At 37.2% G+C, this 11,421-nt stretch overlaps 1 protein-coding gene and 2 long non-coding RNA genes across 5 annotated transcripts; all 3 read right to left on the minus strand.

Annotated features, from left to right (window-relative positions):
- Positions 1–327: 327 nt before the first annotated feature.
- On the minus strand, positions 328–3,299 carry LOC124324931 (liprin-beta-1-like). Its single transcript, XM_046784397.1, has 8 exons — positions 3,253–3,299; positions 2,933–3,183; positions 2,808–2,867; positions 2,499–2,574; positions 1,180–1,288; positions 667–873; positions 466–594; positions 328–396 (listed from the first exon to the last, which is right to left on the minus strand). The coding sequence occupies exons 1-8, from the start codon at positions 3,297–3,299 to the stop codon at positions 367–369; spliced, it is 909 nt and encodes a 302-aa protein (XP_046640353.1). The 3' UTR covers positions 328–366.
- A 1,610-nt stretch (positions 3,300–4,909) lies between these two features.
- LOC124320873 lies at positions 4,910–5,243 on the minus strand. The gene is made up of 3 exons (XR_006914067.1): positions 5,140–5,243; positions 4,997–5,071; positions 4,910–4,920 (listed from the first exon to the last, which is right to left on the minus strand). It is a non-coding gene; the product is annotated as an uncharacterized LOC124320873 (long non-coding RNA).
- A 4,169-nt stretch (positions 5,244–9,412) lies between these two features.
- LOC124320866 lies at positions 9,413–10,335 on the minus strand. 3 transcript variants are annotated; one of them, XR_006914053.1, is made up of 5 exons: positions 10,235–10,335; positions 9,972–10,152; positions 9,739–9,898; positions 9,529–9,668; positions 9,413–9,455 (listed from the first exon to the last, which is right to left on the minus strand). It is a non-coding gene; the product is annotated as an uncharacterized LOC124320866 (long non-coding RNA). The 3 variants fall into 3 exon arrangements; XR_006914054.1 differs by having other exon boundaries at positions 9,972–10,156; positions 10,235–10,331; XR_006914055.1 differs by having other exon boundaries at positions 9,972–10,094; positions 10,235–10,328.
- Between the last annotated feature and the right edge of the window lie 1,086 nt (positions 10,336–11,421).

Here is an 11,421-nt window from a genome sequence, read left to right on the forward strand (position 1 = left end):
ACTCTTTATAACGAGGAAAAAGCCAACACATCTAAGAAAATTGGAATGTTGGATAAAATTAATTTTGAGAGTGACGTGACAAAGTGAAAGGTTTGTTTAAAATGTATTCTTTGTATTTGATTGATTGCGTAAATTGAGAGACCATATTAAAGAACAATTGGGACGAAACGCAGCTTTACTTTTTCAAACCAAAAAGTGACATGGCCTCGAAGGCGACCGCATACGCCACATCCTCCTTTAGCTAATGTGAAAGGATCTGGATGAAAATCTTAATCGATTATAGTAAAGCTGCTTAAATTTTTCAATACGGCTGTAGCTACTGTTGCATTTCGTATTGTCAAGATGATAAATTCAATCGACTGCCCTTCACAAGTCGGTTGATTTGGTCATAGGAGACTTTTATGAAATTTTTAAATCAATAAGTTATTTTGAGTGCCGTAGTGAGAATTATAGATGACCAATTACCTTTGGGGAAGAAGTTTTGTCATTATCTAGATCGGACGAATCGAAAGGTGGGCAAACCCAATCATCAGAATCAAATTCGTCCGGTTTGCCCTTTCGGCATTTTAACGTGAACTGTGATTTCTTTATGATCTGTAAAGTATAAAAACCAAAAAAATTACAGAAACACATTCAATGATAAAAGTGAATAAATAACAAACTCACTTTGACTTTGGCAACAGGAGTCAGAGGAGGAGAGGCCGATGAAGTTTCCATTTCACGTTTTGCTTGCACCACTTCCCGACTGACCAATTGATTAAAATGCGTGGCCAAATTCCGACGTAGCAGCGTCTTACCCTGAGGAATTGACAATAACGCGGCCAGCAGCTTGGCATTAAAGCGAGATCGTGCACCAACAAACCACATGGACACCTTCAAAAGTGCAGAAATCGTTAGGTCACTCTTACAGAAGCTTATACCAGAACATCCACGTCAAACCGGATCCCCTCATGTTTGGAGCGTACTAGGACAAATCGACAGCTCTGAGCAATTCCATAACGCGGTGATTCGTCCAAACGGAAACTTGACCGGGCGTCGGATGAGCCGGATCTTTGGAACCGAACGCCGTTGCAAACAACTCGGGTTGTAATCGTTCAAGCGCAAGACTTGGATTCCACGCCGGATGCAGATGAGGTGAAGCAGGTTCGTCACTTTCAGGTGTGTTCAAAGGTCGTCTACCGATAGCAAATGAAGCATTCGGCCATCCACTCGACACTCGAGGAACGCATCTTTGTACTGTGGCAAGCCGATATCATCCCAGCTAGCAGAGTATATTTCCCAAATATTTCTAAAATATTATATTCCTACAATTGAGATGTTGGTAAAATAATTTTTTTAAATATTTTTCCAATATATTTTTGCACCCAAATTTTTGGCTCACAATATTTTTTCAACTTGTTTTACTTATTTTACTTTTATTGGTGAAATAACAGTTTTACTACTTTTAAAATTTTCGGAAATCTGGTTTTTGTATTTATGGTTATGTAGTTCAGCGTGGAATATTTATTTATCTTCAACAATTTCTTGCTTTTGGTCTTGAGTGGGTTTGAACCATCACACCTGGAGTTTCCAATCCAATGCTATAACCACTACACCAGCAGCGATATTACAAATGTTTTTCGACTTGATGCAATAAAAGTTTTTAACTTCTAGAAGCCACGTAAACAAGGGTTAAGAGGGGATTCCCTATAGGGGTTTGTCCCGACAGGCAATAGACAGATCCAGAGGATCTCGCCAAGGATGTCCCTGCGGCCAAAAAAGGGATAAGTCTAGTCCCGTAATGGTAAAATATTGTTTTCCGAGAATATTCTTCGGTCGATAACCCACATATTGGTATAATATTAGATTATTACTTTGCTGCGTCAAGGTGGCTGTTAAATTGTTTTGTTGTTTTCCCAATGAATGACTATTATGAAAGATGAATAAATCAATATTACTTTTGGTTATTTTCCCAATAACGGACCATTAAAAAAGTAATAAATCCTTTTTTTATGAAAAAGCTATAGTCTTTTACATTTAACATGCGTTCAAAATCCTAAATGTTTTATATCGTATTCAATTCGTTAGTTCTGCATACAATTGCCTTAGTGAACAATCCAATTGTCTTAAAATCCAAATCTTGCACAAGCCTCGAACAACTAACTTACGTACTTCGAATTTAAAACTCTACCTTCACGCTAACGTGATATAATTTATCTTAAAAGTTAAGGAGATGAAATGTTAAAACTGCTATTATTATATATCCATATAGGTAATTCTATGGAGGTTAGTTCAAACCCACTTTCAGCAAACAAATGACTTATGAAACAAATAGTCTCAATAATCATAAATTCCTACACTGATGTAATTAAATCGATTTTTCTCACGCTGGGCTATAACCATGACAATGTGTAAGTATGCACTATCCATCTGGTCACATCGGGACTTTATTATCATATCCGTTGATAGTGTAGTGGTTATAGCATTAAATTGGTGACTCAAAGGATGATGGTTCAAACCCACTCTCGTCAATAAAGTCAGCACCCAAACAATCATTTAGGGTTTTGAACGTGTGGTAAATGTAAAAGAATATAGCTTTTTCATAGAAAACGATGTATTCCTTATTTAATGATCCGTTATTGGGAAAATAAAAAAAATTATATTAATTTATTCATCTTTGATAATAGTCATTTATTGGGAAAATAACAAAAAAATTTAACAGCCATCTTGTCGCAACATAGTAATAATATAATATTATACCAATATGTGGGTTATCGATCGAAGAATATTGTCGGAAAAAAATATTTTACCAATAAAGACATGCTAGCTGGGATCTAGCCAACGAACGGCCCACTGATGGTCCAATTTTCCGGTGTGCTTCAGCAAATCTATTCAAGTAAGACACGGAATAAAGAAAAGTAGTTGGAAGGATACCCCCCAAGATCTCTCGTACCCGGGAGGATTGGTACAAGTGACATAGGATCCTGAGCTCGGCCTTTAGCTTCTATAGCAAGGATGAGCTTTTTCTTGTGCAGCGGATGTTTGATGGACAACTCCTTTTCGATCTCGGCCACTGGAACTTCTAGCAATTGTTGGCCACGACAACCCCAGCGCTGTACTTCGCTCACGTAAAAGTGTAATCCCATGTCGTGAAGCCAAGAAGCAATGTCGTCGCTGGACCACTGCGGGAAGGGAAGCTCAGATCTAAATGATTCGTTAAGTCATGATCAGTAAGTAACACTCGAGATGAAAATCGAAGGAAAATCATAGAACAAACTCCTGGATAGGTTTGATGGTTTCAGCTGGACCCGGAAATCCATTTTTCCAGCCTTAACGTGGTCCCGTTGTTGCCCGTAGCGTACCCCCACGACGGAAATCTTCGGTTGAAAGAGGTGTTGACGGATCACCTTCAAGAGCGCCGGAATTAGCTCGTTTTAATCTTAGTAAAGCAAAAAATAAATATTGATAATAAATAAATAATTAATTAAATAATAGCAACTTTTAACGTTTCAACAGATTTTAGCTGATCGAGTATTTACTTATCGAAAATTTTCTTAAGACTTCCACGCGGCAGCTTTGAGAAGCTGTTGAGCGATGGTGAATGTGGTGATGTGGGACTGTTGAACGATGACTCGGCCATCACATCATCCCGTTCTGCCGAACTGGCCGCCTCATCTTGAAGACGTTTTTGCTATGTTTCAGCTGTGGGTTTTACTTTTTTTTTTTTTAGAAAATGATATTAGCGATCAATATAGATGTGATCAAGACACGGTTGGCGATTGAGGCACGAAAACAATCACAAACATGATCTTGATCTCATTAAACCATTTGGCTCTGCGTGGATCTTTACGTGCAGCTGGACCAAATGTATCCGATGGAAACATTATCCCCGTCTTCTGACAAGTGGTAACGCGGACAAGCAGTAATGGCATGGAAAATTTGATGCTCGTGAAACTGTACTTTTCAACTAGACTGTCTCCAAAACCAACATCCGGTATCCCTCGTTCATGAATGCACTCCAAAGTGTGCTCCAGGGAAATCGTCCTTTTCTCAGTATCACCAGCATCACACTGCCACATAGATACAACGATTGACCATTTTTGAGGGAGGAAATTCAAAATAAAAAAAATAATTATTTTTAAATGATACTGATAGTATGTAAAAACATAATAAATTGTTTTTTCTTGATTTTCATCGATGGCTTCAGTTCAAAGTAGAATCTCATCGGCTGGGAGGGCAAACATATCTAGACTAGCAAACATATTTTATTAACTGTTTTTTGTTTTCTTTGGCAATTGGTGGCAACGCCTCAACGAGTCAGTGCACGTAGCAGTTTGCTTTCCATTCCGCCCCAGCACTCAACGTAGATTTACTCTCTTTCCTTACTCCTGATTCCAATTACTCTAATGCTGGATTTCTGGTCTGCATTTTCCCATTCTTCCCGTTGTTTCACTCTCACTCACATTATATAAATATGAAAAGAAATTCCCTGTTTATAATCGACTTCCACCATTTTTTTGGAACACTAATCGTGAAATTGTTTTGTCCTTAGATACAGACGCAAAAGAAAGTTTTTATTACAAAAAAAAAAACTTTTTATTTAAAAAAATTCCATTGAACACACGTCAAAGTGAAATTAAATAAAATTTTACGTTGTATTTGTTTTTTGAATGGGTTCGGATTTTTCAAGGTCTTCTTTCGATCGATCACCTTCTTCCTCCTGATGTACTGGCGGAACTTCCTTTCTCATCTTGGAATACTTGACTGCACTTTTTGCGACCACAATTATGCAGGTAACGAACATCAGGAAAAAGAAGAAGCATCTGATATAGGGTCCTATTAACATGAAATGGATCAATCCCAAAAGTTTGTCGCTTAAAATCAGCCTCAACACCGAACCAGATCACTGGCATGTACACCTACCGGACATCTTCGACGACACTACATGTGAAGAACAAAAAATGTGCATCATTATCAAATTGCCCGTTGCAATAGTATAACAAAAGGCTACACTCACTCAATGCCCGGGTATAGATTGCATCAGAATGTTGATTTGAGAACGAGCCGCCACCTTTAACGGAGTAGCAGTGCGCTACAAAATCAGGGTCAAACATTAGCGATAAGGATCGAAAAGGTTTAGATATAAAGGTAAATTATTACCGGTTCAAGATCGACGTGAAATTGATGAAGATCCTTTTTCGGATTCAATCCTTCCACCTGATTTTGGAAGAAGGTGTCGGCCTCGTAATAGTGAGGGAAAGAGACGAATGCCGGCGATCCGTAGAGACAAGTCGTTGAATTGGTGACACCAGAAGGATTGCAGGTGCCTCCCGAACAAAAACACCGTCCCAATTGTCCGGATCTTCTTCGACGCTGGCAAACATTTTCCTCGTTCCAGCAAAGCGATAAAACGTCACGCCATTTTTTCCAACATATGCTCACCGACTTAAGACATACCTTTGTCTTCATTTTTTCAAAGTAACAGACAAAGCATTGTCTTAAGATTCGGCTTTTTTAAATACGATATTATTCCTTCCGCTAGTGATTGGTAGCTGTATTTAAAGTTGAATTATTCATATTTTTGTCATTATATGTTAAGTTGAATTTTTTTTCCGGCCTTACCAAGAGGGCTGATTCTTTCTTTTGTTTAGACAAAGCATTGTCTTAAGATTTGTCTGTTTTAAATACGATATTTTTCCTCGCGCTAGTGATTGGTAGCTGTATTTCAAGTTTAATTTGTCATGTTTTTGTCATTATATGTTAAGTCTAAGGTTTTTCGGCCTTACCAAGAGGGCTTATTCTCTCTTTTTTTTTAAGACAAAGCATTGTCTTAAGATTAGCCTGTTTTAAAAACGATATTATGCCTTGCGCTAGTGATTGGTAGCTGTATATAAAGTTATCATTTTTTTACTGCCTTCCTCGTTAAATTTGTAGTGTAGAAATTTTATTTCATGGCCGCCGTCGTTTTTTTCTGTAAATTCTGATTTTTATGTTCAAATTAATAAATAAAATATTTTTTTTCGTGAAATTTTGACTTTTCTGAATCGTGGCTAACAAAAGCATAGGTTAAAACATTATTTTATGCTTAAAAAAGGTTATTCTTTACTTGGATTTGAACCATCATCCTCATCATTACGAAGCTAGTGCTCTAACCACTACACCAATTATTGCCAACATTTTTTTTTTCAATTTTCAATTCCACTTTATCGTTGTTGGTCAATGTCGTGTTTTTCGTGCGTGAAAAATTTTTTATCACGATATTTCGTCGGTTCCGAGCCTTGGCTGCACGTACCCATCCCCTGTCACGCCGATATACACGATAATGGATGTTGACGGAGTGGGCTTGAACCACCCCTCTTCGCGTCGTGGAACCCGAGCAATAGCCACTACACCATCAGATATTACAATGATGCAACGTCTGCAAGAATGCATTAGCCTCCGGCGGTAAATTTGCAGGGTAGAGTGGCTTCACGCTTAGTCTCTTGCGTTACATTTGCACGACAGAGGATATTCACGCATGGGCTCCGGCGGTAAATTTGTAGGGTAGAGCCATCCCACACGGCCTCCGGCGGTAAATTTGTAGGGTAAAGGACTAAAGGGAAAACGATTGCGGCGAGCGCTCTCTATGCGCGCATTTCGCTAATAATTAACTTAAGATTAACTTGCGCGAAATGCGTAAAATTTAGCACATTGAATTTCATAACATAATTTACAAACACAAATAAGCAGCAAAAATAAATATGTAGCGCGAAAAATAATTAAGTCAAATATTCCGCGCTAGATCTAGCGCTGTTTAAGCGCGTATGGCACTAGTGATTTACCTGTGATAAACTACGAGGCGCTAAATTTAGCGCAATACCTTTTATAATATATACGCAAAAATAATAAGGAAAAATATTTTTCACTAGAACAAGCTTTACTAAGAGCGCAGGAGGTTGCTAATCATTAAGTTGCGCACGATAGTATCAATTGAGCGCAATTTATTTCATGGTATAATTTACGAAACGCGCAAGCCCTAAAATAAAAATTTAGCCCTTATTAAAACGTATTGTTTTAAATTTAATTAACCGTGCGCATATCTAGCAAATATTTGGCTTAATATTATTGCGCTAGTTTTTCACCGTTTAATTCCGGGCTGGTTGGACTGCCCCTTGTCGACAACACCCAGAGTAGCTGATCGTTAGCGACCCGTCGTTCCTTTATAGCCGTATGCCTTTGCTGTCCAATAAATTGAAGATGGCCCACCTCCAACACCGGCAGCGGCTACTGGCTCGCACCACATAGACGAAACATTTGAAAAACTCAGCGGCCACCGCTCGTAGCCATTTGCTATTGAGAGCGAAAAGAAGGCGCTTCCCAGTTCCCAGATACATCTGGCTAAAATAAATATCCGCAAACCATGCTAACGAAAAACACGACATTGACCAACAACGATAAAGTGGAATTGAAAATTGAAAAAAAATGTTGGCAATAAATGGTGTAGTGGTTAGAGCACTAGCTTCGTAATGATGAGGATGATGGTTCAAATCCAAGTAAAGAATAATCTTTTTTAAGCATAAAATAATGTTTTAACCCAGGTAGCAATCGTATATCATATTGATGTTCCAAAAAAGTCATTTTGATATCCCTTTTATGACATTATAAGTCGAATTTGGGATATCATTTTGACATTCCACGTGTCCCTCTTTTATATGTCCAAAAGACATCCAAATTATCATGTCTAGTTTATGATACCTTTCGGATGTTTAAATAAAATACATTAAATGCATCTATTTACATCTAAATACATTAAATATTAGTAGGCGATAACTTATATATCACATATCCACTTTAAATAGCATAAATAGTATGAATTTCATTAATAGTAATATGAAAAAAGAATGATCTCTCACGAGGATCGACCGCGGATCTCCCGCATGCTAGACGGCTCTTCTACCATTGAGCTATTTTTCTTATACTAATATTAGAAAACGTACAAATATTCCAGAATTATGTGTTTCAGAATTGGGACTTAGAAATTTTTTGTAATTGTGGATTTCTTTGGAGTTTGGAGATAGAGAAAGTGACTGACGCGTACCCCCCTCCCCCCGTGGATTGTGAAAACACTCCTGCGAAATCCTCCATGTTTTCCCCTAATCCCCTAACAATCTACTTGATATTGAGTTTGTAGCATATAGATGTGAATATATAAATGACATTAAGATGTGAATTTGATATATTTTTCATATCATTTCTAGAATACGAACTTTAATCTTAAAATTAATATCAATTTTAAATCAAATTTATGTCAAAATACTGATGTCCCAATATTGATATAAATACGATATACTTTATCGGTACATCAAAATAATGTAACTCATTTTCTCATTAAGTACATCATTACTATATCCTGTCTACGATGTCTAATTGTGGACATCAATTTTTATATCTATTTCATGTCATATTTAATACATAGAAAAGTCTAATTTTGTATATATGTAATTGACATCGAAAATATATCCAATTTTCGATATCAAAAAAATTACATAAACATAAGGTAAAAATGATGTCAGTTTTTAGACATGGATATCTAAATGACATTAGCATATCATATAGACATGCAATTGATATGCCTGTGCTACCTGGGAACCTATGCTTTTGTTAGCCACGATTCAGAAAAGTCAAAATTTCACGAAAAAAAATATTTTATTTATTAATTTGAACATAAAAATCAGAATTTACAGAAAAAAAACGACGGCGGCCATGAAATAAAATTTCTACACTACAAATTTAACGAGGAAGGCAGTAAAAAAATGATAACTTTATATACAGCTACCAATCACTAGCGCAAGGCATAATATCGTTTTTAAAACAGGCTAATTTTAAGACAATGCTTTGTCTTAAAAAAAAGAGAGAATAAGCCCTCTTGGTAAGGCCGAAAAACCTTAGACTTAACATATAATGACAAAAACATGACAAATTAAACTTGAAATACAGCTACCAATCACTAGCGCGAGGAAAAATATCGTATTTAAAACAGACAAATCTTAAGACAATGCTTTGTCTAAACAAAAGAAAGAATCAGCCCTCTTGGTAAGGCCGGAAAAAAAATTCAACTTAACATATAATGACAAAAATATGAATACGTCAACTTTAAATACAGCTAACAATCACTAGCGGGAGGAATAATATCGTATTCAAAACAGACAAATCTTAAGACAATGCTTTGTCTAAACAAAACAAAGAATCAGCTCTCTTGGTAAGGCCGGCAAAAAAAAATTAAACTTAACATATAATGACAAAAATATGAATAATTCAACTTTAAATACAGCTACCAATCACTAGCGGAAGGAATAATATCGTATTTAAAAAAGCCGAATCTTAAGACAATGCTTTGTCTGTTACTTTGAAAAAATGAAGACAAAGGTATGTCTTAAGTCGGTGCTGAGCATATGTTGATTTTTTCGACATCTTCCGTGTAGTCCATGGTAATCGACCTGATGCCGAAACAATTTGATTAATGTCTAATTAACTTAACCAGTGAACTGCTCAAAATAATTTGTTACCAACCGGCAAAGATCAGAGGAGTACATCGAGATGCTGGTGCGTTCTCTTCTGGGCGACCATCCTTCGCCAAACTTCAGATTCATGGCCACGAAGTACAGTTGATTTGCTGGAAGGTATCTCTACTCCTGTTTCCTCTTCCCAGCCTTCATAAAAAATTGTAGGGAAAATAAGTAAGTAGTTCAGGGGATCAAAGAAAAGTATTGACTATCTTACGATAGGAATGCATGGGTTCATCTCCATTGGAATTTGGTGGTTCTGTCTTTACCACTTGTGGTTTCTGATTGTTCTGTGTTTGCTGTTGACGACTTGCAACAATATCAGGCATCACAGCATCAATGAGTGATAAGCTTTCCATGGGTTGTTCCGAACCATCCTGAAAAACAAAAACATAAACGAGTAAAAATTTGGTGGTAGATAAATTTCATCATATTAAAATTGTCACACACATCTCCAACACTGATCTCAGACCCTTCTGGATGATGGAGAGAAGGGCTGCTGTTGGTACCAATTGATGTTGGATTGTGAAATATGTGACTCTATGCCAAAGGTGTAAGCAGAATGCTGAAAACCTGTTTGAAAGGCAATCAGCAGCGATCATGACGCCATCAGGGTAGGCCAATCATGACGCTACCTATTCACACAAGTTGATAATTACAATAGTAGTAACTAAAGATTGAAAATAACATGATAGAATTCTCTACACTCTCACCCGAATTGTAGGAATCGAAGGTAAACGCCTTACTCCAGATAGCATTGCACCACAGACCACGCTATTGATGACGCTTGATGTGTTGGCGTCTGCTATGTGTGTGAATCAATTTGAAATGAAAATGATTCAGAATCGAATGTAACGAAAATTGCAATTCAAATTTTAAAATGATTAAAAATAAAATGTACACATGTTGAAGCTATTTTTATTTTTTTATAAGATTTTTATTTCTTAATTGTAAATTAAACGCTGAAGTTGACGATGAGCAGATGACGCCATCTTCATGACGCTATTGAACCACGCTAGTGACGCCACTATCACCGATAGATGGAAATCTTCAAAACCACATTTGGTATTCAACTATAATAGAAATTTTCTTTTCGTGCTGTATATTTCATCAAAGAAAAAAAAAAAACGATCAATTTCGCCAGGATAGTTCCACACCACTTTATGCTGTTGAGCTATTAATTTTTCTAAAATATTTTTTAAATAAAATTATATTTCGACATCGCCGAGATTCGAACACCGGCGCTTGAAATTCATAGCCCGAGTTGCTAACCACTAGACCACCCACATGTACTGAGCAGGGAAAACATTGGAATGTATGGTATGGCCCAGGTAAACCCCCCTTCACTCACCCCTCTCCCATGAGTGCGTGCAGCCTCCCCCGCTCGACCACCCTTCTGGCCGGCTTGAGCAGCACCTCGCGTCAGCCCCATATAACAAGAAACTTAAAAGTGATATGCGTTTGTTGCTTTAAAAAACATGAAATTGTTATGGATATGTTTAAAATCAATCCGTAAGATTTATTTCATCAAACAATTTCATTTCCTACTTCACCTGAGTACTGGCATTGGCATAGGTAGAGGGGGGAGATGCGTTCAAGGCTGAGCCGCTTAAGGGGAGAGACGCGTTCAAGGCTGAGCCGCTGAAGGGGGGATCGAGCTACGGAACAAATAAATGGCGAAGAAAACACGGAAATTTGTTCATTTTTTTAAATTAGCGATAGTTAATAAGTGAAAACGACGTTTGAACAAATGAGTTTTACAGTTAAGATCAAGGGGAATACGTTCATCAAAAAATAAAGACGGGAATCAGCTGCCTAACATGTGAAAAACGAAACGGCAATGTGTGAAATCACTCATCGTGGTTTGAGCTACGGCAATGAATATAACCGGTGGCAGATC

This window comes from Daphnia pulicaria, chromosome 1 (assembly GCF_021234035.1).
Source record: "Daphnia pulicaria isolate SC F1-1A chromosome 1, SC_F0-13Bv2, whole genome shotgun sequence".
Taxonomy (NCBI): domain Eukaryota; kingdom Metazoa; phylum Arthropoda; class Branchiopoda; order Diplostraca; family Daphniidae; genus Daphnia; species Daphnia pulicaria.